We start from the raw sequence: 27,995 nt of genomic DNA, 5'->3' as shown, positions 1-27,995 counted from the left end.
AAAATTAAATGCCATAAGATTAAGTTCACTTAACTGCTATTAAATGATAATAGTAATGAAGAATTTAGCAAGTAGGATAACGGCAGCTTTTATTTGCAGAGCTGGCCTGTCCAGCTTCCTTGTCACAGGTCATCTGATTCTGGCACAGTGGTGTCTTCTGTAGGTTCAGTTGTTATCACTACAGGAATATTTTCAGATATCCATCCCTTTGGAGTCCTGTTAAAGGACCGTCTGCCCGAAAGAGGATTGGCAAAGGCCATGAACCTGGGATCTGTTAGCAACAGTAGTTCAAAATCTGGAACTTTGAATTTAACCATTTTTGATGCTTTTTCAAAACCTCCAAATGGAGTGGCAACTCTGTGGGAATGAACAGAAAAGCAAATAATTAATAATCAATTATATTTGTCATAAAATGCATCAAACAATCTCATAATTTTATGGACCTGTTATTATGGACTCTAACTGGTATTTTTTAGTTTGAGGCCTCAGAAGCAAGCATTTTCATTGAAGGTCCATGTACTGGTTGCAAAACAGATAAATGACAAATTGCTGTGGGGTCCCTTTGTAGATAGTCTTAGTTTTGGATAAATTTGCTCCTGAGTCATTACAAGCCACCCTTGTTTGCCTCTGTGCTTGTGTGCCTGCTGTATCTAATGGCTGTGGCATTTCACTTCTATTTTCCCCTCGACTACCCCAGCCCACCGATCCTTCATTGGATTCCTGTGGTAGGGGTTGTTTCTATTACCATGCCGTACTTGGGGTATTTGTTTTGTTCGTGTATGTTTTAGAGACTTTCATTTGTTTGGGATCATCTATAGATTTCAAACTCTTTGAAGGTAAGAAATGTGTCCTATGTCCTAATGTGACATTAGAAATTTCAAAGTTTGCAGAAAGAGGTCATGAATTTGAAGGGGGAGCAGGGAGTGGTACATGGGAGAGTTTGGAAGGAGAAAAGGGAGGTGAGAAATGTCATAATTAAAACATAATCCCAAATAAACACATAAAAAGATTTCAAAGTTCCCCCGTTTATCTCGAATAAAAAAAAAAAAAAATCTAACCTCTACTACCATTGCATACAGAATCTCACATAAATTTTTAACTTGTTTTATGTTAGGTATTATTTGCTCATTCATTGCCAGGCCTAGTTCTAAATGAACAATATAGATAACACAGTTTCAGATCTCGCATGAAGAAGGAGGCATTAACACAAAAACAAACATCTAACAGTGATGAGATATGTAGCAGATTTAAATAGGATGAGGATGTGAATAACTGAGTGTTTTGTTTCTTTAGATTGAGTCATCACAAATATTTCCCTGGGGGAAAATGACATTTAAACTACCTTCTACAGATGAGAAGTTAACCACTAGAATCTGGCCAATTTGCAACAGCATGTTCCCTATAGAGAACAGTCAAGGGCAGATAAAATTTTGGAAATGTCAGGGAAAGGAGGAAGACACACCTTTCTAGATAAGCAGATGAAGGCAGGAGAGGCACATGGGCTGATTGTGTGGGAGTTTGTCTAAGCAGAAAATATAGGAGCTGAAGAGATAGATGGTTCAGTGGTTAATAGTGCTTACTCTTCCTGCAGACCAGAGTTTGGTTCCCAGCATCAGTACCCGAAGGACATAACCACTTGTACCACCAGCTCCAGGGCAGAGGATGTCCTCTTTTGGCTTCTGCACACACAGGCACACACACACGCACTCACGCACACACACACACGCAACTAAATCTTTTTAAAAAGTGGATTTCCTGTGAGTATGAAGAGAATCCAATGGATGGAAGCAATAGGACCTGGTTAAACTTTGTAATGGGGATTCTAGTTGCCAAGTGAACCGATTATAAGAAGCCAAGAGAGGCAACCCGTGATAAACTGTAGTTTGTATTCCAAGTGTTATCTGTGAAGATGGGAGACCAAGTGGTTTCAAGGTCCGTTTAGGAGGCAGATGGAGACAGCATCAGATAAAATACAGGAGCAATGGAAACATCAAGGGTACTCACGGGTTTAGAGTTTTAGCAACTAGCAGGTGCAAGGTTGAGCATTTTTTGGCTGGTGTGTGTGTGGGAACATGACTCGCCTCCTTCCTCCCTCCCCCACCCCTCTCTCTCTCTCTGGAGTTCTCTTGTTGTAACATATTCTCAACACTCCTTAAGTTTAAACTCACAACTTCTTGGAGATTCCCTTGCCTTGAGACCATGTTTTCACAGACTCCGCCTTCTGTCTATCTTTCTTTAGTCTTTGGTATTTGTTTATCTGTCTTTTATTATCTTGCTGAATTCCGGAAGGGTGTGCGTTGTAACTTATTACAATATGCTTGCACAGTGCATTCTACCGGAAGATCCCCACAGACATCAGACAATAGGAGTGGACAAAATGGTTATGTTTTTTCAGTGCAATGGGGAACACTTTTGAAAGACATGGGCAAGATTTAATTTTCTTTACATCTCTATCTCTCTGCTCTCTTTTGTGAATATCTTAAGTATAGCCTGTGTGCCTTCTATTAAAGAAATAATAGAGCTTTAATAGATACAGTGGCCACTACCAACTTGAATCATCAAATTTGAGTTGTTTAATTAGTTGTTCTAGTCTGCTAGAAGGAATGTTCTATTCAGTGTCCTTCCCATCTTCTCAGTCCAGGCATTGTAGTGTCCACACAGCTTCTTTGTCATGAGCTGCAGTTGGCCATTCGTTACTCTCATAACTTCACAGTTGGCCATTTAGATTTGCTCTCATTTCATTAGAAAAATCATGTAAAGGGCCCTCAACTGCTGGAAGAGGCATGCAACCAATAGCATGTCAAGAATCAGTCATTACATCTTTAACTAATTTGGTGGTTGGTGTTAATATAGTCTTGGAGATCAGGACATATAAGAGTTTGTTGGCCACATTTTGATTCAAAATATCTTTAGTGGTATGGGAAAACTTAATTGTGTTTATGTTTTCTGGAGAGGGATTTGAGGTCGAATCCATGGTCACACACATGTTTCACAAATCCACGGCCACTCATAAATAATCCCAGAAATATTTTGTTACTTTTAACTTTCCATAGAATTTGTCATAGTCTTTAAAATATTACTACATACCATAGAGAAAATAATTCTAAAAGCATTATAAAACTAAATTAGTTCAGAAACACTTGAAATTTTATATATTGATTTGAAAATTTTATCAAATGTCTAAAATAAAATCTTGTTTTAAAACACTCATTGGACACTCTGTCCATCACCTGCTTTTTTTTTAAACTCTGCAGTATTTGTTGTTTTGTAATAATATAATAATAGTAAGTTCCTAAAATTGAGCCTGTATCAATTTAAATTGAGCCCGGATTTATTAATCTATTAATTTTATTCACATATGTAACATCTGTTTCTCCTTGTGTGTTGGAGAGGGTTTTCTGTTTCTTCATTTTTTATGCTCAGGGTCAAAATCAAGAGTTTGTGTAATCTGGCAAAACACCTTATTCCTGCACCATGTTTCCATCCCTGCGTTCTTGTTTGTGAAGTGCTTCATATGTACGTATTCCTAGAAATAGCCTCAATCGTGTACCTTTTTAGTACTCTGTTATTTTTTTCTAGTAAGATTATACGCCTCCATTATTACATTAATCCACCTAAGAACGCTAAATAGCAATTATGAAAATCCATTGTTTCTCAGGATGTGCTAGAAGAATGTAAGTAGAAACCAAAGGCGTTGTCATTACTCTCAAAGAAACTGTAATCCCTTTAGAAGTCAGTCAACTCGTTTTCCTGTAGTAAAGGCACACTATACTGAATTGTGTTGGCCAAGTCTCCCAGAGTGTACAGGAAGCAGACACGACAACACAAAGAACAAGTGAGAGTTGATATTAAGGACATTCAAGCTTCCAGCAGAGTAAAAGAGTATTGAGATCATGATCGGAGTCAATGATTGATAGAATGTAACTTCCCTGAATGAAGGGAGAAGAAGCTGTAAGTCAGAAAGAGTTACCTCACTGAAAAGGGTTGTTGATGAGTCTGCTTAACTAGGGGAGGAGGAGGGAAGGGTGTTGTGACCCACATGTTGAGAACCAATATTCTAAGTTAGATTACTCAACATTACATAGATCAATTCATTACCCAATATAGAAATTTAATGAATGGCTACTAGGTTCCAGGTCATGGTGAAAAACAGGATAAAGTGGTATAACTTTTCACGGGTGTCTGTGTTACAGAGAAGGAAACTCGTGGAAAGGGAATGGATTGACCATGCAGGAGGTAATGAGAAGTGCCATGAAGAAAAATAAAACATGGTATTTATAGCATTGTGGAATCTAGTTACGGAGGAAGAGCACCATTTAAATCCACACAGAGATAGCACAGAGCCCTCTGTACTAACTTATTAATTATTTTAGACTGGAGAGAGATCTCAGTAGTAGAGTCCATGTCTGGCATGTGCAAGGGCATGGGATCAGTTTCCCACAGTAAGAACACAGAGAGAGGAAAGGGGGGAATGGGGAGGGGGAGAGAGAAGAAGAGAGAGGGAGCAAGAGGGAGAAAGTGAGTCTCCGCATAGGAGTAACACAGCCACTAAACCAAGCATGTCTGTCTCACATGGGTCCCTGCACAAAACACTCATTCCTGGGGCTTTAAGAGTGGTTACACACACCGGATAAAAGAGGCTAAAGTTGAACACTTTTGAAGTAAGCAGGATTTGGTGAAGTGATTTTATAGTTATTCTAGAAATAAATTTTTTTAAACTTTTAAAAAGCATTTTCTGAGTTAAGTTTCAAAGGGAGAGCTCCCCACTAGGCGACTTTCAGCTTAGGTTTGGCATTTAGTGTACTGTTTTCTTTCTTTTTAACCAATTGAAGTTTATTTTTTCCCAAGAAACCGTGAATAGTTTTCTTGCCTTACAAAGCACAATATCCCTTCCTTTCCGTCCGTCCATCTCTCAGCTCCCACTGTAGGTCCAGTGGAATCTGCTGCTTGGAAAACAGTTTTCTTTTCTTTTCTTTGGCATCTCTGAGATGACATCCTGTTGATCTGGGCTCCATTACCCTCTCCACAGACTTGAAGGAGTGTGCATTAGCATCCAGAGTGGCAGACTGCTGGTAGGATGTTTTAGGTCCATGGAAATACTTTCAAGCTTCGTTCCAATTAGTGGAGCAAAAATTTTCCAGTGAAAAGACGTCAAGTCTTCTTTTAAAATGGAATTGTATCTCTATAATTTCCATAAAACTAACTTCAGAAATAGGTCAATGGTTTCCATATCATGTTGGCTATGTAGTGAATAATAAGAGTGTATCTTTCTGATTCACAGGTTCATGCTTTCTTGTTTACTCTGATAGTATCATATTTGTAAAATTAAATAGCACTGCATGTATTGTGTACTTATAATAGTTTTTTCTATAAGATAAAATGTTTACATTGAAATTTAAAAAATAAATTATTCTACCAAATAGCAAGTGTGATATATTTTAAAGCACTTTAGTCATAAAAATATGTTCTACAGATGAGAACATTATGTTATGTATTGCACCAAAGATCATACAGCAATTAAAGCAAAGTCAGGACCTTCCTCTCCATCAGTTTACTTCCCATTTGTTCCATGGATTTGGATGTAGCATGAAGTTTGAATACATACAAAAGGAATATAAGAACAAAAAGATGTATACAAATCTTGATCATTTGGGGGGCCGTAAGTAATTATAATCATCCTTGGGAGTCACTTTTCTTTCAGTCATTATCACCGCTGCATCTTACTCTGTTAAAACACAATGACTATGCTAAGGACATGGGGGAACTAAACTGTGGGAGTTTACTTCTTGCAAGGACTTTAGGACTTGTGGAATCCCCCCCCCCCAGTGTCTTTTGCCATTGTTTTACAAAAGTGAAAAAGTTACATCAGAATAAAGTCTCAATGTAGTAGCATGTTGAATAATTTAGTAAACACAGGAGAAAAACAATGCTGCATTCTACTTTTGAAATGTGTGCATGAGAATTGACGAACTATTCTTCGTCAAATTATATTCTCAAAATCATTAGTAGTTTGAGCAAATAAAATTGTGTTGACCTACAATGTGAAAAGTACCCACTTTATACCTGGAAATTATTTGAACTTCTCTTTTTAAATGACTGGACTATATCTTGACTAGTTCAATAAAGGGCCTTTGTCACATTGAATTTATATAGGTAGAGATAATTACTGGAGTTACTTTGTCTATATGGGAGTTTCAAAATAAAAAGTTTATTGGGGTACAAAATAGACAAAGAAGCACTCACAAATCATAGATTAAGAGGCTGTGATATTATTAAAGTTATGTATTTTCTAGTTATTGTTCCTGGTGTATTTTATGCTGACTTTGTAGTCTGTACTCCTGCCACATTTACCTTCTAATTCTACTGATTGCCTGTAGCTCCTTTTGGATGTTTGGGGACATAATCACACCATCTGTGAATAATGGCGGCCTTGTTTATTATTCTTGTCTTATTGTCTAATATGGGTCAACAAATGTCTGTGTCTGAAAATGTGTATGTAACTCTTAAATTTAACTTTGACCTTTAAAGAATATTTTTAGTGGATGTCAAATTATAAATTGGTAGTGATATCATGATTTTAGGTGCTATTTCATGATTTCCTTTATTTTAATTAGGAAATCATCTTGCTTTTAATTCTTTGCAGAGATACTTTAATCCCAGGCCTCAGAACTTCCTTCCTGCCTTGCTCACACTTCTCAGCTTGAGTGGTGTTTCTTGAGGCTTCGTGTCTCCTGTCAAGTTTGAAGAGGTCTTGGCCATTAGTCCTTCCCAGTTGCTCTTACTTGTCCACAGGGTCCTGTTTCCACAGACTTTTATGGCTGCTGCTCATGCGCCCTCTGCTTCCTTTGCTCTGTGAATTCTTTTCTCCCCGCCACCTCCATGTTTCAGCTGGAACATCATTGTCCTGTGTCATATCACAGTCCTCTCTTCAGCTGTGTCTAGTGTCACTAAATCCATTTATTAAGCCAAACGTATCTCTGTCTCTCAAGATGATACATGTACAGACAAACATATTGAAATTTCTATAATATATATATCTATCCATCTCAGAATAGCCATACATATTAGGAACTACTGTAGAGCATTATATGTATCCCTGTTCAATCACAAACCCCCTTATCCCTAGAAATAGTCAACAACTTGAATTTTATAGTAATATAAACACCAAATAAATTTTAAACTAGAGGATATTATACTAAGACAATCTAAAATGACAAATACTATATGATTTCACTTATAAGAAATATTTAGAATAGCAAAACTCATAAGGACAATAAGAATGGTGGCTGTTAGAGACCAGGGAAGAAGGGTTTAGAAACCATTGTCTAACGGATATGGTTTGGTCTTCCAAGAATGTGAGCCTTGGGGATGGTGGTGGTAGTTACATATATTGTGAATGCAGTGAACACTACTGGTAAGTATGTTAACACGGTTCAAAATCAGGGGTTGGAAAGATGGCTCAGAAGTTAAGAGCATGCCCTGTCCTTACAGATGTCTAGGTTCCCAGCACTCAAATGGTGGCCCATGATGATCTCTAACTCCAGTTCTAGGGGACCTCACACCCTTTCCTGACCTCCATGGGCACCATGAACACACCTGGAGCATATACATTCATGCAAAACACTCATTCACATAAAATAAATCCACCTTTTAAAAAGTGGTTAAAGTTGTTCAATTTACATATACTATGTGTTTCGCCATAATAAAAAGTGGACAGAAACTTGGCAGTCATAAAAATGATTTGAGTCTAAAATTGTATCATCCAAAAGGACTGACTTGTCACGGCAGCTGTGTGACTAAAAGGAGGTGGCATTTGCCCAGCTTGACGCTGCTGACTGAAGTCACACTGAGTGTGCTGAAGCTGGTCTACTCTTTGCCTTTACTCCAAAGGGATGGGCTAACAATTTCTGTCTGAAAGCCGGGAGTAAACAGCAGGGCTTATCTGTGTGTCCGTGAAAGATCCTAATCTGTTCCCTCTGGTCCCACACTACCAACTGCTCAGTTCTGTTTTGCCTCTCAGCCTTTCATGTCTCACCAGTGAGCACCTCCCCCAGGAAAGTGCCATCAAATATTGGATTTAGGTTCTAAATTTTCTTTTATTATTACCCCCCCCCCGAGATTTTGGTCTTCAACACAATTGGCTATCTTCGTAGCTTTTCAGTCACTTAAAAAGAATTATTGTGCCTGCAAGACAGCTCATCAGGTAAAGGCCTTACAGTTCTGCCTGATGACCTGAGTTCAATTCCAAGGACTTACTTGGTAGGAGACAAGACCAGACCCCTGCAGGGTCTCCTCTGACCTCTGCATATGCACTGGGGCATGTGTGCTGCCTCCCCCACCACACAAACAAAATGGAGAAATAGAAATAAATCATAAGTAATGAATGGTAAAATTTTATGATTTCGTTATTAAGTTCTTTATACAGGCCTCAGTGAATTAAGCAGTTAAAACCTTCAGAGTATTAGTCATAGTGCAAAAATTAGTGTCTACTCAGACTTAGACCCATGTGCTTCCTCTTAGGTTATTTTCTTGAGATCAAAGCTGGTTTTCTACAGAGTCTTCGACTCCCTGTACAGTGGCAGTGAGCATGTCTGGGTTTCTCATGTCCACCCAGCCACGCTGGGTAATCGAGTTACCTGTTAAAGCTTCGGTAATCAGGCAGTTCTGCCTTCCCTTCGGGCTTGAAAAGTTTGGGATACAAAGCCTCCAGGAGCTCGGGGTCGCTGCCAATGGCCTGCTCCCAGGGTGACTGATAGTACTTGGGAACAGCAGTGGTGTTAAATCTTTCTGGAGGAATTTCCTTCAGGGGCCCAGAATATCCTTTGGGGATAGAGCAAAAGTGAATAAACAGTGAATAACGTTCACTTACTGAGAGCCACTTAACATCGTCCTGAAGCTAGTGTTCCTTGCTGGGTAAGTTTACCAGGAACCCTATGAGTCACCAGAAAGCTGTCTCCTGATCTCCACATGCACTCAGCAGAAGTCAGAGTCACACACACACACACACACACACACACACACACACGCACGCACATATCCTTTCTCACACACACACCAAATAATTAACAAATTCATTAATTAAAAAGGAATACCATGGATTGTCTGAAAGAATAGATAACTATTATAAATATTTTACATGGTTCTTTTAAACTTAAATTTTACTTTTGTCTTAAAATTATGAAGAAAATATATTTAATGAGAAAAGCAATACCACTTAAATGTCATTTAATGAATGTCAAGGTGTAGTATTTTTAAATGCATAGAGATTTTACTGTTCCATTTGAAGGTGGTTAGTTACCTGGTGCAATGTTCTCTGGATTTGGGGGGCTTCGTGGATCTGGGGTGTTGGGAGGAGTCGAGGGGGCTTGCTGTGAACCACCTTCCAGGTTGCTTCCATCAATTTTCCCATTCTGCATAGCAATATTGTGCTGTATTTGTTTAAAAGTGAAATTAATCACAGTAAGGGCACATGCAAGCTTCCATTTGTACATCAAGAAATTAAACATAATGCCACCATATTGTTTCTCAGAAACTCAGTAATTTACATATTATTTATTTTCAATTATTTAAATGATTATAAAGTATCACGAATTTATAATGAAGTTGAGCAGTTCAATGAAAACTTTTGTGTATGTCAGGCTATAATCCACTGGCCAAAACTTAAAACCAAAAGTAATTGAGCATTACTGTGTGCATGACATTGTAGAGCTTCCCCTCAGTTTATTTGATTTCTGTTCATAACATCACTGTGAGATATCTGCTTGATTTTTAAATCTTTACCAATCTAATAAAACAAAGCATATTGGTCAAACATTTGACCTAGAGATTCTTTTATAAAATAATGTTTTATTAACTCCGAGAATTCTATATATTTGCTCATATACATTCCCTCCCCAAACTCCTCCAATATCCTCCCTCCCCCAGTTCCTCAAATTTCATGTCTTCCCTTCCCCATTGAGTCCAGTATGTATTGGCCAACAATTCCCAGGTATGGGGCTTATGCTGGAATGTGGTCAACCAGTTGTCACACTGTAAAGACAATGATTTTTCCTCTCTCAGCAGCAAGAGCTCCTCAGTGGGGGTTGGGACCTCACGCCCGTGCTGGGGTTCTGTCTGGCTTGAACTTGCTCAGGTCTTGTATACACTGTCACAATTGCTGTGGGGGTTTATAGGTGCATCTGTCCTGTTGTGGTCTGGCAAACACCACCCACTACCCCTGTTGTTCATAACCATTCCTGAGACTTGAGAAGAGGGTTGTGATACAGGTGTATCATTTAGGCTGAGCACTCCCAAGTCTGTTATGCTCTGTATGTTGACTGTCTGGAGTCTCTTTGGTAATTGTTATCTACTGCAAGAAGAACCTTTCTGATGAAAGTTGAACAGTGCACTGACCTGTGGCTGAAGCAGTATGTCATTAGAAATCATTTTAATGGTATGTCTTTTAGCAGAATATACTAGTAGATTTTACCCCTAGAGTCCATGACATTTGTAGCCACAGGTCTTAACTCTATTCACAGTGTCATACTTAAATCCAGTGAAAAAGTGGTTGCTCACTCCCATAAAATTTCTGCCCCCATTGCACCAGTGGGAGTGTCTGGCTAGGCCAGTCATTAATGTAATTTGCAAGGCTCACAGAAGGCTGTGATTGGTTTGATTATCTCCTCTGGTAGCTTGCATAGCTCCCAGCACTATGAAAGCTAACCAGTAGGGATGCAGCTTCCAGTTGACTGCTAGCTAGATTGCCCCATGCTCTCTATGACTCCAGTATCTGATGTCTTCAGCAATAAGATCTCACTTTCAAGTTCTGGAGGGTAACCAATAGGCTATAACGTTTTAATGAGGGTTATGTGGCCCTCTTGATTGTTTATTATATTCACATCATATTTAAGCTTTAGATTCTTTAGAATGTAGAAAGGTTTTTAATTCTATGACACTTGAACAGCCATCATACATACCATGCTGGCAAACTGAAAAGCTACATGTATTCAACTACATGGCCTGAAAAGAAAGAACATGGGTTTTTTTTTTTTTTTTTTAAGAAAATAGAATTCTAATAAAGGAGACTTCTCACTTAAGTTATTAGTGAATTTGTTGAGGTCATAATTTAGGATTTACTGTATGGCAGGAAAATAGTACCTTTAAGAACTTTATTTTTGTTCTCATTTTCCTAGCTGTTGTGAATTAACCAGAAATGAACATATGTCAGAAAATATCTATTGAGTCCTTTGGGCATATGCCAAGGAGGGGTACGGCTGAGCCTTATGGCAGATCTATTTTATCTTGGTGGGAATTCATTATAGTGATGTCCACAGTGGCTGCACTGGTTTTCAGTCCCACCAACAGTGAGTAAAGGTTTTTCCCTCTCGCCACACCTTCATCAATATTTGTTATCAGTTTTTGTCTTGATCTTAGCTATACTGACTGGGTTAAGATGAAATATCAAAGTATTTTCAATTTACCTTTCCATGATTTCTAATGATGTTGAACACTTTTAAAGGTATTTCTTAGGAATTTTGATTTGTTCTTTTGAGAACTCTCTACTTCAGATCCATAAGCCACTTTTAACGGGGCCATTTGTTTTGAGTTCTTTAGATGTTCTTGGATCTTACTCCTATTTCAGATATATAGCTGACAAAGATTCTCTCCTGCTCTGTGGGTTTCCTCCCTACTCCACTGATCAATGTCTTCCAGTTGATGAGTGGATGTTGAAATGTGGCACACATACACAATGAAATACTAGTTGTAGAGAAAAATTAAATCACGAAATTTGCACTTAAATAATGAAACTATAAAATATTATACTGAGGGAGGTAACCCTCAGTTTGTCTAGAAAGACAAACACCCCGTTGGTAGATTGGTGGATCCTAGTTATGGATGTTTAGATGTGAGGGTATAACCTGGAGTAACCTCAGAAGCGGGACCTGATGGGGGAATGTCTTCTGTATATATGTCTCTCTTATTGGTTGATGAATAAAACGCTGTTTATCAATAGTGGCAGGAAGACAGACGGGACTAGGAGATGAGAATTCTGGGAAAGAGAGGCAGAGAGGTGCCTCGAGGAGATGTTATGTAGAGACTAGGAGGATAGGATGCACCAGGTTTTCTCTGGTAAAATAAGGACATGTAAAAATACATATATTAGCAGTTATAGGTTAATAATTGAGACAGAGATAGCCAATAAGAAGCCCTAGCCATCGGTCAACAGTTTTACAACTAATATAGTGTCCGTGTGTTTATTTGGGGGCAAAATAGCTGGAGGACCAGGCTGGCAAGAGAAACTCAACAGGGGCCACAAAGGAGGGTGGTTATTCTAGCGAGGGAAATAGTAGTACAGGAGGAGTACATTGGAAAAACAATGAGGAACTTTATCTGGGAAGGGGAAAGGTCAATAGAGAGGGAGAGAGGAGGGGGGACAAATAACACCAAGAATGTTCAGAAAGCTATAGGAAATAATATTATTTTATGTTTACCTAAAATTATATATAATATAAATTTTACATATATTATATATAGTTTAAATGAAATTAAACCACCTGGGGTAACAATGTTTTTTCCCAAAAGTCATAGGATATTTATCAAAACCTCCAGTGCCAGGTATGTGAAATGCCATTTTGAATTTTCTGTCAGGAGAGTCCAAGAGAACCCCCAAACAATGAAGGTGATGGATGTTGCCCTTGGTTGTCTCTCTGAAACTGAAGGGAAGGCACTAGTCGTGGTTAAGACACCACACAAGATTTGGAGGTTTAGAGCTGGATCTGACCTGGAAGTCTCCTCCCTGAGGACTGGTTCTCAATGTTCAGAAGGTGCTTCAGTCACAAACAGCACTCTGGGTTCTTTACACAAGGCTATCTTCATGCATATACTTGTCTGCTTTAAATCTAATGCTTTTTTTTTTTTTTAACAAAGCCTTATATTGTGTAAGTCTCCTATGAGTAGTTCCTGAACTTTTAAAGAGTAGATCATCAAATCAAGCTAATTTCATTTCACCATAACCTTTTTAGCATTGTGCTTATTTTCCGCTTTAGTCTGCATGTATATATCTTCCTTGTTTATTTTCCTTTCAAAGGTTATTTTATATTTAATTACATGGAGGTATGTCTGTGTATGGTTAGTGCATGTGAGTGTAGTTGCCTACAGAGGCCATAAGGGGTAGAATCTTCTGGAGTTGGGATTACAGGTGGTTGTAAGCTGTGATGTGGGTGTTGGGTACTAAATGTAGGCCCTCTGCAAGAGCAGGGAGTACTCTTGACTGCTGAGTCCACCCATCTTCCTCATTCTTTATCATATAGATGTTACCTTCTGCTCATTTCCCATCATGCAGTTGGAACACTGACGCTTCAACTTATGACATGACTCCAGTCTTTAGAAATTCTTTCTTATTTCAAACATTAATATCTTGGGCTTACCTCTTACATGTACCAGCACATTTCCAAGATCTAATCTCCTATATTCCATGCCCTTTCCTGTTCACCAATTTACTATTGCTACTTCATCTACTTAGAATGACCTCCCTCTGCTCATTGTCAAGCCAAATCCTAAATTCTCTAGGTCTATCTTCAATTTCCCTCTTCTTTCCCATGTAGATTACCAGAAATGCCACCACATCTGTATTATTTCAATACTTGAACTACATCTGTACCATTCTTTTATGAATCCTCTTATTTGTTCTTGTCAAACAGATTTTTGTTACCACCTTCATGGCATTGTGAGTCCCCCACCAGTTTGTAGATTTTAATGTCTAGTTAGGCAACATTATTCTTTTTCTATAGTTATACATAAGATTATTTTTATCCAGGTGTAGTGGCACATGCCTTTAATCTCAGCACTCATGAAAAAAGTGCAGGTGGATCTCTATGAGTTTGAAGCCAGTATGGTCTACATAGTGAGTTCCAGGTCAGCCAGGACTACACAGTGAAACTAAAAAGTTTTAAAGGCTAGTTTTAATAAATACTAAATATAAAGCATTTACATACATACATACTTGATGTTCTACAGTTTTAATTTAACATCTATCTCAAGTGTTTTACTTAATTTGCTGTATTATATTTTACCAACTTCAATTGTAAATAAAAAGGTTGTTGGGATAAATGTGGTAAGGTATAAAGTATAATGAATTAAGAATTGCCTTTTGTTAAGTTTCTAGAAGGTGCCTATGAAATGAAGTTCATCTGTGGGGACAGGTAATCCTACCCACATTCATTTTAGAGCCCATGATTCCAGCCTACTGGAAGCTTCTCCTGAGGTTTACAATGACCAGGAACATCAGCTCTGGTTAGTCATTAGCAGGAAGGGCCCAAGACTTCTATTATCATAGGTTAGTGTACAAACAAAGCCCTGTGATGCTCAGCTGATGACTGATTGTGACATAAGTCTTAAATTACAGTGTTCATCATCTGTACTTCCTGTCAGAAAGGTTGAAAAGACAAATGAAAAATGTGGTTTTGACTTTAGCAAGGCTAACCCTAAAGAAAATGAAACCAGAATAGGTTAAAAGTATGCAAATTAAAAACAAATATGCAATACACATTACATGATTTCTGCAGAAGTGATAAGAAAGATAGGGTTCTTTGTAAACTTTACATCAAACATAAATTGTTTTTAAACAATAATAAATATGTATTAACACTCCCAATATAGCTTAGTTAGTCTTACTAAAGAATTGTTTCTGTTTTGATATATTAGTGAATATATTTTGGGGAAAAATGGAATGTGACAGTCTAAAATCATGACAAACTGAAATAATTGTAAGGGAATAAAAATGTCTCAGTACATTTGCAAATGTGTAGTTTTTTCTTTTAGTTTTAAATTATATATTTTATTTTTTAAGATTATAATTACATCATTTTCCCTTTCCTTTCCTCCCTCCAAACTCTCCCATATATCCCTCCCTGCTTATGTCTTCTTTTTTCATTAATTGTGTGACACACACACACACTATCTATCTATCTATCTATCTATCTATCTATCTCTCTCTCTCTCTCTCTCTCTCTCTCTCTCTATATATATATATATATATATATATATATATATATATATATATAAAATCTTAAATACATAAATGCAGCCCACTCAGTCTGTGTAATGTTACTTGTATATATGTTTTCAGGGCTGACCATTTGGCATTAGGTAGCCAGTTGTCATGCTCTTCCCTGGCAGAATTGCCTCTTATAGTACAATTTCCTTTGGAAATTTTAGAGATTACAAAAAGTTCAATATTCATTTTCCATGACTTTTAGAAGAGAATTGTAATTATCATTAATTCTGCTTGCATTTTTACTTTATCTTGAATGCTTTTTTATTTCACAAACTCCTTCCTTCTGTCTCTCTCTCTCTCTCTCTCTCTCTCTCTCTCTCTCTCTCTCTCTCTCTCTCTCTCTCTCTCTCTCTCTCGGCCTTTTATCTAAGAAGTAAATAGTTTCATGAACCAGGACTCTGAAACTGGTTCGTATAGCAGCAATGATTCTTTTGAAGAACTCATCTGTTTGTTGTTGTTACTGTTTATTTCACACAAAGTATGTGAGACTTGAATTTGCCAGTGCCCCTTAAGAGTAGATTAAGCTCAAAACTGCATTTATATTTTTATTTAGTGGTGCATGTCTGTAATCCCAGTACTTGGGGATGGAGGTAGGAGAATCAGGAGTTCAAGGCCAGTCTTGACTTCATAGCTGGCTGAGGGCCAGTCTGGGATACATGAGACTGTCAAAACAAACAACAAACAAATAAAATAAATAATGATAGTTAATAGTAGAGATGATGGTATTGGTTATTGGGGACTTGATTCATGTTATTTATAAGAAATTCTAAAATTTAGCATAAAAAAAGAACTAGACAGCTAAGTATTTTTAATGTGTTTATAGCTCAATGGGTAGGGAACAGTAAAAGCTTTCTCCAGAAATGTAATCAATAATTAGGTTAATGGCTCATGATGCATTAAAAGGAGACTCTGGCCTGGGAACCAGTCACTGAGGGATTGGTCTTGTCTCCCCTATAAACAATGTGATTACTTTACTTACAAGTTTCTTTGTCTTTCTTAATTTCTTTTCTTATCTACAAAATATGGGGATTCAAATCCTCTCTAAGATACCATCTGACTGTACAACCTCTTTGTGACATGATTTTATTCTAAAATATGCCTGAGGAATATGAGGAAGGTGGCGTATGTGGTGCCACACTCACTTTGTCACAGAAGATGACAGTCACTGCCGTGTGGAACATTGTTAACATGGCAGGAATTTTTAAAATAATGCCTATTCCTGTCAGTCAATTCATACCTTTAGCAGGCATCTATTGAGTGCCTATTACATTGTAGATACTATGTTGGAAATTCAAAGGCAAGTAAATGTATCCTTTGTCTAGAGACAATAAAAGCACACAATACTAAAAGATAGAGTAATTACTGCCTTTACAATCATTATTAGGACTTACTACTCTGAATTATTTATCACCATTAATTACTTTAGTATGGTTGTTTGGGTTTCTATTAATCATTTAGTGTCCAATTTTCTTGGAATAGTATAATTCTCAAGTCATATCTTCATACATTTATTATAGCTGAAAACAGATATATAAGATTATTGTCAACAACTTGAGGTAGCCATGATGAGAAAATATGTTATGTTCATAAGGATACTTTTAATCCCATATACCTATTGTTCTCAACATGTGGGTTGCAACCTTGTCACAGGGTCACCTAAGGCCATTGGAAAATACAGATATCTGCATTACAATTCCTAATGGCAGAAAAATTACAGTTATGAAGTAGTAACAAAAATAATTTTATGGCTGGGGGGCCAGCACAACATGAAGAACTGTATTAAAGGGTCTCAGCATTAGGAAGGTTGAGAACCACTGTCATACACCTTCTTCAAAGCAGTAACTACACGGTTAGTGTTTGTAGTGTAAGTAGGAGTCATGAAAACAGACATTATTCATTTACTGAGATGTCTGAACTTGCAGATGATTTTGCAAGGCTTTCCTTAATCCCCCTATTTCATATTTCATAAAAGGTCTTCTTTGTTGTTATTCTTTGATGAATGCAGTTACATAATAAACCATCAGGTAAGTGCAGATTATTTTCAGCTTATACTGTATTAGCCACATTTTCTGAGAAGAGGGTATTGTGTATAATAATACGCTAAAATAACATATATTTACCCATGTTTTCGAGCAAAAAACTCCTTCATGTCTAACCGAATCCACTAGATTAAAACTAGAATTAAATTATAGTTATTGATTGATTGTAATTCCAGGGAATTACATGAACATGGGGCCTTGAACAAGCCAGGCAAGGATTCAAACATTGCATTAAATCCTCAGCTCTAAAAAATCTTAATTAAAGCCTGGCATGATGGCACGGGCCTTTAATCTCAGTTCTTGTGTAAAAGAGGTAGGCACATGAGTTCAAGGAAATAAGCAATAAAAGTAAATAAAGTCATTTTACCTTAACAACTGTTTTATTTTATGTTTATATTTTGTGAACTACCTTCTCTACAATTTCTCTCAAAGGCTGTTTGAATGAATATGATGATAACACATGTAAAATCTAAATTTTGTTAGTTTGAGAGAGGGTCTCACTATATAATCTTGGCTGGCTTGGAGCTCTTTATATAGGCCAGGCTAGCTTCGAACTTGTGAAGTGTCCTTCTACTTTTGCCTTCAGGATGCTAGGATTATAGATGTGTAACACCACACCACGCTGTAAAATATAATTTAAAATGTTAAGGTTTTGATGTTTCCTGCCCAAAGAGTTAGGTCCATGTGGGCTTTGTCATGATCATGTAGAATAAATACTTTGAGGCAAGACTGACAGAGTTTGCCATTCTCAGCATTTTTAGGGCCAGGATGTACTCAACAAAAACAACTCTTATCCTTGCTTTGTGGTCCTCTGTGTGCTTTGGGAGTGTGTCCACCACAAATATTTAACTGCAGGTGATAAGACTTGGAAACATCTAGTACCGCTTCTCTCCACTCACTCCCCATCTTCCTAGCAGAACAGGCCAGTTCCTCAGTGCCAAATCTACAGCTCACAATGTCCCTAATGAACAAAAAAGCATTCTCATATCATACATAATGCTTCATTTATTTAACTGCCTAAGCTATTCATCATCCTGAATAAAGAGGTCTAATAGAATCACCTGAAAGAAGATATGTAGAGCAACTTGTTTGGGAGCCTAGTAACACGTACCAACTTAGGTATGCTGTTAATTCATTTAGATACTCACGGTCCGGTTGTACCTACATTTATTTGTGCTTTAGTTTCATACTGGAAATTTTCAAAAGTATATTTGTCAGATCTTCTTTGACGCATCTTAAACAGTCTGGCACCACGATTACTGAAATGGGACAATTCTTCTATCATGATGTCTCTGGGGATACTGACTTTTTTGCCCAGGTTCATGCCATCTACATCTGTAAAATGATATTTACATTCATGAAAATCCAAAAGAAAGCATTTCAAAATACTTTGCTAAGTTCTATAATCTGTTTTCTGCCCTGCCTTTCGGTAAGTGACTGAAATGTGTTTCAGTGGGCTGGCTTTGGGGAACATCTTGAACTCACCATCTTGGCACTGTAGGATCACATATGTTGCTTATTTTATCTAGACCTCATGTCTCTAATGTTCAGCTAATAATAACGAGAACAATAATTATTGCAAAGAGTTGGTATCAAATATAGTTAAATTATATTTAAGTAAAATATTTCATATAAACTATTTAGCATGTTACCAGGAGCATAGAAAGAATAAATAAAAGTACACTGTCATACTCTTAGCACAATTTAGGCTTCCCATTTAGTGACTTTTCAAACAGAATTGCTTCATATCTATATTAATAAGCTTTGCTCTTCTCCCCACATTTCTATTAATCAACTTGAGCTTTGCCTGTTCCTTCCAACCCCACCATCTAGTCTTGGGTACCATTGATTCTTTATTTGGTACCAGCACGCATAAAGGAGGTAGGCAGGAGAAATGGTGGACATCTTTCCCAACCAGCTCAAATGCCACTTCTGTGAATTGCTGCACTAAAGGTTAAAATCACTGATGCTTCCGCTGTATCCAAAGTACCGAATCTCAATTCATTTATGGTTTGGATTTTCTCCCGGTTTTAATTTCTTATGTACCTTTTATTGCAAATATAGAAAAAAAATTGTCATGACTGTTATTTTTAGTTGTGAGTGTGGGTGCATGCCTGTAATCCCAGAAGCCATAAGTGGATGCAAGACGATTGTGAGTTCATGATCATATTGAGTTACATAGCAAGTTCGATGTCCACTATGTCATATACTGATATTCTGTCTCAAAACAAACAAACAATACAAAAGATTGCTATTTCCTATTTCTAATACTAAAGAGCTTTCCCATAAGTCAAGAGAGATGAAATTCTTTTACTTTCTTATTTTGTTTTGATTTTGTTTGGAGACAGATTTGCAGCCCGGGCTAGCTCCAACTCACGACGCTCCTGTGCCAGCCTTCTCAAGCTCTGGGTTTGTAGGTGTATTTCACCATGCCCAGAAGAAGCCATAGCTGATGTGACAAGTTAACTGTGAAATTAAGCTTTGAGGAGTGTGCACCAGAACACAGCAGTCCTCGATAGGATGACAGATAGAATGAGACAAACCAAGGGAGTAAATGCAGGGATTATGTCCTGGGTTTATGCAGAAGCTACTGGATGAGGCCTCACAGGCCATCTCTGATCTCTTTATTGTTTACCTAGCTGCCTTCTGTTATAGTCGAACAAAGACGTGCTAATTCCTACAACTGTTTTCTCTATATATTCTTGCTAATATAAGAAGAAAATTTGTGTTAAACATAGAATCACATCCAAATATGAGAGACGCTGACCCAGAAGGTCCAAGGTAAGGTGCTTGATAAATAAAGCACAGGGGAAATATAAGGAAAAAGAAAGATTTTGCCCTTAGCTACAGACTCCTTTTTAGCAACGTACTACAAGCTGCCACAAAGGACAAATGGGCACCCACCGCTACCAGAACTTACCAACCTTCAATGTCAGGGCATAGAAAGAAATTATCAGCAGACACAATCCAGTGTTGCCTTAAACTATATACCACAAGAACACAGACACAATAAACAACACAGAAAATGAATTAGCAACTCTCAAGTTCTTTCTTACCTTCCAATCTGTATTGTCCCAATGTTAATTTTCCCTTCCCACTCCACAGTGGCTCAAAGCAACTGAACATCTTCATGTTTGAGCTCAGAGGCATCCCTCAAAAAATAAAGTGATGCACTGGCACTCACATACAAGACTAATACACTTTCAGAGGTTCCACAAGCTCACAGTTACACAGGGGATACACCATTGTTAAAATTAAGTAATTATCCCACAGCTAAACACTGAGCTGAATTCCTGGAATCCAGTTGCAGAGATGGAGGAGTGATGAGCAAAGGGGCCAAGACCAGGATGGAGAAACCCACAGAACCAGCTGACCTGAACAAGGGGGAGCTCATGCATTCCAGTCTGATAGATGGGAAACCAGCATTGGACTGATCCAGACCCCCTGTATGTAGGTGTCAGTTAGGATGACTGGGCAGTCTATGGGGCCTCTGGGAGTGGATCTATATTTATCTTGAGTATACTAATGGACTTTGGGAGCCCATTCCACATAGAGGGATACTCTCTCAGCCTAGACACACATGGGAGGGCTTAGGCCCTGCTCTAAATGATATGACAGACTTTGAAGATCTCTCATGGAAGGCCTCACCTTCCCTGGGGAGCAGAAAGGGGATGGTATAAGGAGTTGGGAGGGAGCCAGGGGAGGAGGGGAGGAAGAGGGAACTGGGACTGACAGATAAAGAAGCTTGTTCCTAATTTAAATAAAAAATAAAACAAACAAAATTAAGTGATTAGTCAGGTGGGGTGATACAGGCTCAGCATCCCATATACATTCATTCATTCATACATACATACATACATACAGTGTTATGGATGTATCTCAGTGGCAAAGCACTTGCCTAACCTATGTGAGGCCATGTTCTATGCCCAGCAATGAATAAAAAGAACTTCTGGTGGTGCATAGTGCCATGTCCCTGTTATCCTGCATTCAGCTGACTGAGGCAGGAGGATCACAAATGGAAGGCCAGCCTGAGCTACAACAGTGAGACCATGGGCAAAACACAAGTGGAATATTTAGGCAAATCAGAGCAATAACTATCCAAAAGGCATCACTTTATAAGTTGCTAGATACTTTTGCTATTGCTGTATGGCCTTGAGGTTATTCATATCTATTGTAGCTACATGAAGAAAATCTGAAAATACTACAGTGCTTGCAATAGCATAGCTTTGTAAGTACCTATGTGGTATTGCACTGTTTCAAATTTCTTCCCACACTTCATTTAGTGCCTCAGGGAGCTTGACATTGGTCATGGTGAGATTATTTATAACACAAAGCATGGCAAAATACCAACCAAAGCATCCCATCCCTCAATGTCAGGGATATATTAGACAAAACCCTTTGCATAAACAAACAACAAGTTTTCCTTCCCCTCCCTCTGTGACCCCCAAATCTAGCAATCACTCTTATTACTCAAAATGTGCTTTGGACAGTGCTGTCTACCACTGCACACATGGCTTCTAAGCCCAGACCTTTAGTGTAACCCCAGCACGAGGTTTTAATAGCCTTTTTAACCTCAGTGCCCGAGAAATGATACACATCCTCACCCTCATGACTTAGAAGGCTGTGTTTGAGGCATTAGATCATCCATCAAAATAAAATTACTAGGCATACTTTCCCATTGCTGTCATTTATAGTGATATGGAATGGTATTCAGATCCAGGAATCCAATCCACTTACGAGCAATTGTAGAAAGACCAAAGAAAGATCTTTTAAAATTGCTTCCTCGTGCTTGTCAGGCAAGTTCAATCTTAATAAAGTATATAAAGCATGGGAGGAGAGTTGGTGGAGGCTGGTGTTACTTAGGTAGTCTTACTGATACAGAGACAGAAGGACTCCATCTACAAGTAATAGTTCATAAAAATCTATCTTTTATATAGTGTAAGCCATATATCACATAACATAAAACATCATAGTACAGCCTGTGATCTTGAAAAATGCTTGAAAATTTTTTCAATTAATGAAATTTTATTCATATTTTTTCTAAATGAAAATGAATTTGAAATCTATATGAGACCTGTTGTGTTCCTATTTCAGATATCCTTGTGTCACTTTGGGGGCATTTTTGTTATTTAATTTTTTGCTTGCTTTTGAGACAGGGTCCCACTGTATAGATCTGGCTAGCCTAGAACTTACTAGGTAGACCAGGCTCCCTTGAACTCACAGAGATCACCTGCCTCTTCCTTCCTAGTGCTGGGATTAAAGGTGTGCATCCCCACTGACAGCTTTCAATTTAAGTTTTAATACTACTTATAAAGCTTTCCATTAAGGTGTGATTAGCTGTGAAGTTTCATAAATATTTAGGAAAACATATTACCAGTGTTCTGAGTTGCACAACAGATCATGATCATCCAGTGTTGTCTGTAGGCTGCAGAACAGCCTGTCACGGTGATTGGCACTGTTAAGTTCAGGACCGTGATCAGTGTGAAATAGGATTCAGCTCCCTTCTTTTAAGGACCTTGGTAAGGTCAAGTGCATAGAAACTGAATCCTGCACTTGGGAGGCAGGCAGATCTCTGTGAGTTCGAGGCCAACCTCGTCTACAGAGCAAGTTCCAGGACAGGCTCCAAAGCAATACAGAGAAACCCTGTCTCAAAAAAAAAAAAAAAAAAAAAAAAAACCCTAACAAACAAACAAAAAACTCAAACCAAAAAACCAAAAACAAAAACCCAGAAAAACAAAAACAAAAAGAAAGGAAGGAAGGAACTGGATCCTCAATGGGTGGCTACACACCATTTTTCAAAATAAAATATGCTCTATTTTCCTTGAGATTATGATAGTACTAATAGGAAAAGTTAAAGAAAAATCACAAACCCCAAAACTGAATTGTTCTCCTGCCCCAAGTTTTGAGACATATTAGGCCTTTCTGGTGTTATCATTTTGATATTGAAATTTTTATTGACAGGAAAAGTAAAACTCGATCCTCACATATAATCCTTCATCTGAAATTCTAGGCCTTGTGCTCTATAATTTTTCGGAGAGTCCTTGCAATTTCTGTCTATACTATTATTCCTTTTGTTACTGATGGAGAAACAGGCACAGCCATCCCTGCCTTCAGGCAGCTCAACGGACAGCAACGTGGAATTTCTGAATTAGATGCTTGGCCGAAGCCATATCCACACAGCCCTCCATTCAGAATCGGGGCTTTCTGATTTCAGACCACAAAGCTAGACCCTTTCCTGAACTTACAAAAACCACCTGCCTGATTTTCTTCAGTATGCCCGGGCAAGCTCTATAAAGAGAAGGACAACATAAAGAGAAAGACAATAATCCCAAAAGCGTTTGACAACAAAGCCCTCGGAAGAGCTGCAGCAGGTCAAACAAGACAGACAGCGGAAGCAGCGCACCGCGAGCCCTTTCCTGTTAGGAGGCTCCCATTCTGTTGCTGGTAACACCTGTGTTTACAGTTAAGCAACATCTCAGTCCAAGTCTGTCTTGTGGTTGTATTAACTCCATTTCCTTTCCCAACCATACTCCAGTGTGCTTGTCCTTAATCTGTTCTAATGGCCGCATCACTTCCTTTATCACTTACCCTTATCCCTCTTTGTTTAGCCTTCAGGTTTGCAGTAAGTTATGGAGTGAGCAAGGATTACTGTTGGTGCTGGAAATCTGTTCAGATTCAAGGTAAACTGCACAGCGCTTGTGGGCACGGCACTGTCATGGACTGTCTTGTCCTCACAACTAAGCCATGTGTAGATGCAAACAAAAGATTTCTGTACTTTTTAGATGCTTGCAAACGTGGCTGACACGCTGTTGTGTGAAGCACTGAGGTTGTTGTTACAACAGTAACTCAAGACCATCCCAGCCTCTCCTGCCAGTAGGATGACAGTGCTCTATTATGGCGAGACTGATCTGGGTGGAGATGGTGGGTGATAGGAAATCCTTTATTTGTTTATTCTCTCTCTGTTTCTCTCTCTCTCTCTCTCTCTCTCTCTCTCTCTCTCTCTGTGTGTGTGTGTGTGTGTGTGTGTGTGTGTGTGATTCTGTGAATTTGTTCTTGCCTTCCTCCATGTGGATTCCAGAGATTGAATTCAGGTTTCAAGCCTGACACCAAGAGCCCCGCCTGCTGAGCCATCTGGCAGGCCCTAGATACTTTTATCAGCTCTTTGCTGGACATGTGATATACTCCCTTCTGGTGCATAATGGGACACCAACTTACAATGGGTCCATAAAGAGCAAGAACATGGGTGTCGTAAATGGAAACTAGGGATTTAAAAAACTCCCTCTATCCCGTTAACACTATAGTCTATATGGGAAGAATTTTTCACTAATTCTTGAAAGGCAAATTGTCTTTCTAATAGTGAGAGCGATCAAATGTGAAACTTTCCCTCTTATATGTCCCTACTCATCTCAAAGGGTCCCTGGCTTTAGTCTCAGCCCCACAAGAACTGCAGCTGGCTGAACATCATTCACTATTATTGTTTTTGGAGTGTGATAATAATAACAAATGGGTTATAATATTTAATGTTGCCCCTATGTGCAAGGATACTATTGAGTCTTAAAATTCAGATCAGAGCTCTAGCATATGCCATCTTAAACTATCCAGATGTTTTATAGCTGCAATATGCTTTAAAATATAAAGACTCATCTCCACCATAAGTGTTTCCCTGAAGTCTATATCTCGTTTCTTCATCCTTAGGAACGGTGACATCCCCTAGCTATAGTATTCTCTATTCTCCGCAACATACAAATAGTTAAGTTCCATGCAAGACTCCAGCAGAAAGAAAAGAAAGAAATTAAGCTTTTGTCCTGCTTCATAAGTTTCATACAAGACTCTAGCAGAAAGAAAAGGAAGAACTTAAGTATTTGTCCTGCTTCATAATATATAGTTTTTATCTTGGATGAGTCTGATTATCCAATTTATCTAGAATATTCAACATCATAAAGCCAGAGCCTGGGGCTCCTCCTACATGGTGAGCTCATCCAATGTTGGAGGAAAGGCCTTTACACGTTCAAGACTTCCTGGTAGGGAGGTTGTAGTGTTTCCCCATTGACATATAAGTGTGTTTTCTTAAAATAAAGCTTTCAATGGTTATACTTATAAAAAATTGTAAATATATGATTTTACTCTCATAGGTATAGGCAAGAAAATATAGAGTAGACTCTGACATGTTTATTTAGAATGAGATTATATTAAATGGATTTACTTATGATTATGATGTAATTAGATAGGGTCAGTTGTGTTCAGACAATTATGATGATGATGTAAAGGAAAATGATTTATTCAAAGCCTAGTTTTACAGCAAGAAATTTAGTCTCAAGCTTAAGTTATCATCTGATTTTTTGTTTTTGTTTTTGTTTTGTCATATTGACTAGGAAAGCCACAGAAACAATTTCAAGTAAATTACTCAAAGTAGGACACCCAAAGATACATGAAAATTTAAATTTAATTGATACAGTCTGGTAGGCCAGAATTATTCTCATTTTATTCTAAATGAATTTAGCATGAAAGTAAAGATGAGAAACAAGCAGAAGCCAGCACAGTGATTTAATAGCAAAGAGATTAAAGGCGAGCCGTACCCTTTCAACATGACTGTGGTATGTGGCCGGTATGTAAAACACTTTGATCGGTAGTTCAGCTTGCTTTATGGAAAGGATGAGGTGAAATACTACACTCGTCATGGTTTCCAGATGCCTCATCAGTTTCATGTGTCTAGATGTGAATATTGTCATGGTGCAGCGTTCCATTCTGCACAAAAATAAAGGGACACCCTGCAAATTCCACAAACATGTCTGGAATGGCTCAGATCAGTCCCAAAAGGGACCTGAATATTAAACTCAAAAGTTAACAGTATTTTTATTCATGAACAAAATGAATTTGTTTTTTAACAAGTAAATCACAAGGTCTCCCAGAATTATTTGCTAGGATTTAAAAAAGGGTGACAATATTATTTATTACTGGAATAATATCTTACATCTATCATATACTAAAAAGTAAGTTGGTTTTGACATTAGAAGGGCCCCAACTTTTTTCCCCAGAAAGCATAAGTAAAAGTAGATTTTGCATGCAATGTATGTTAGCAACTCAACTCTTAAATGCGAACACTAGTGTCAGCTTTAAACAGTGAATATGAACTCCTGGGCAATCAGTTGTTTTGTTTCGTTCTGAAAAGTTTTAGAAGGCTGATAGAACACAGTTTGAATTTTTTGACATAACACAAAGTAAAAGAAATCAAGACAGAACAAAAAATGCAGAGTTCTATGAAAGTCATCTATAAACAAACAAGACCCATAAGCATCATGCTAGCTGATAGCGCAAGTGGAGAGCACACACATCAGCTGTCAGCTCGCTTCATGCCTCCTGCAGCAGTTGTTCATCTGAAAATAGCTTTCAGATGAGAAAGGATGACTCCCAAGCATCCATTACCATAGGCTTTTCTACAGCACCCCGAGAACAGCACTTTGTTAAGGTGGATAGGACGTATTTAAGGGAGTGCACTCTAGGATGTTAGATTCAGAAGGGACAGGACCTATATTTCATGCCATGTTACATTAAGACCATGAAGAGGTTTCAGTGATACCGTTTCCATGGATTTCCTTTGTGATGGCTGATGCTTGCTGTTTCCTTTGCTTCACCATGGCACTGTGCGATAGCATGGTTTAGTTTTTTTTTTTTTTTTTTTTTTTTTTTTTTTTACTCCCTGTTGAAAACAAAGGGACACTATTGAGGCATATGTGAAGAATCCGTTATGATCATCCTTTCTACAAGAGAACACTTTTCTTCCTTAATAAGAGTTTATTATTACTTTTTACTGAATGACCATCGTATACTGCATGTCTGTCTACAGTGCACATATTTTTCATCAGCAACCCATGTCCCCATGAACAGAGGGGGACACAGTCTCAGACCCAATCCTCCAGTAAGTTGACCACTACCCACTGAGAAACAATGAAAGCAACAGCTTCCTTGCTCTTCCCTCTCTTTCCTACACTCCTTTTTTTCCATCAGCTAGTACTTCTATCCTGGCTGCAATCCCATCAGCATCAGAGGACATCACTTCCAGCAAACACTAAGGGTGAGGAAGAGGACGGACTCAGCCAGAACTCTGGTGGTAGCATTTCAAGTCAGCATCAACAGCCTCCCTTAAAAGCAAAGAATGGTCATTTATGAGTCACAACTCTGGACCTCTGGTGACCAACTGACTAATAAGACATTTTAGGAAACAATATACTCACCTTGCTGCTAGGCTGCGCTTTTCAGCAGGGGTGAATCCCAATTGCAGAGGAAAACACTGAAGGTGGAATATGATGGCACTTGGGCCTGATGGGTTTTATCCTTGAACCTGGAACGGCATGGTCCCTAGCTCTGACTCAAACGGGGGACTGAGCCTCTCTGAAGAGACTGGCATCCAGCTGACATCAACTGACTATATATAGCACCAAATACTTTAGCTACTCATATCTTCCTGGCAATAGGGAGGGACAGGGAGAGATTAGGTTCTCTCTATTGTGTTTCTGGCCCCTGAGATAGCTGAATGAAATCCTCATTCACTGGGCATGAAGAACATTTTTATTGAATACCTTCTGGTGGAAACCCAAATGGATTTTAAAACATTTTAAAGTTGGGGTTCTTATTCTATACCTTAATTGAGGTGACAAGATACATATATTAATTAGAGAAAAATTATGGATTATTCAAAAAATCAAAATGAACTATAGGGGCCCTGGAGAGATGACTCTGTGGTTAGGAGCACTCATTCTTGCAAAAGACCTGGATTAAGATCCCAATCACTCACATGGTGACTCACAGCCACCTGAAATCCAGCTTCAGAGAACCTGACACATTTTTTGGCCTCTATAGGTACTTACATGGACATGGACATGCACACATGCATGCACGTGCACACACACACACACACACACACA

General features: G+C 38.3%; 1 protein-coding gene across 2 annotated transcripts; it reads right to left on the bottom strand.

Annotated features, from left to right (window-relative positions):
* Nucleotides 1-6: 6 nt before the first annotated feature.
* On the bottom strand, nucleotides 7-26,760 carry Myoz2 (myozenin 2). Of its 2 annotated transcripts, none has more exons than XM_051185566.1 (5): nucleotides 25,650-25,811; nucleotides 18,239-18,408; nucleotides 9,299-9,428; nucleotides 8,637-8,820; nucleotides 7-357 (listed from the first exon to the last, which is right to left on the bottom strand). In XM_051185566.1, the coding sequence occupies exons 2-5, from the start codon at nucleotides 18,395-18,397 to the stop codon at nucleotides 123-125; spliced, it is 708 nt and encodes a 235-aa protein (XP_051041523.1). In that variant the 5' UTR covers nucleotides 18,398-18,408; nucleotides 25,650-25,811; the 3' UTR covers nucleotides 7-122. The 2 variants fall into 2 exon arrangements, with proteins under 2 accessions (XP_051041523.1, XP_051041522.1); XM_051185565.1 differs by lacking the exon at nucleotides 25,650-25,811 and adding an exon at nucleotides 26,651-26,760 and having other exon boundaries at nucleotides 9-357.
* Nucleotides 26,761-27,995: the final 1,235 nt, after the last annotated feature.

The sequence above is a fragment of the Phodopus roborovskii genome, unplaced genomic scaffold (genome assembly GCF_943737965.1).
Source record: "Phodopus roborovskii unplaced genomic scaffold, PHOROB, whole genome shotgun sequence".
NCBI lineage: Eukaryota > Metazoa > Chordata > Mammalia > Rodentia > Cricetidae > Phodopus > Phodopus roborovskii.
Note: the sequence above shows the minus strand (reverse complement) of the source record. Positions and strands in the feature narration are given on the sequence as shown.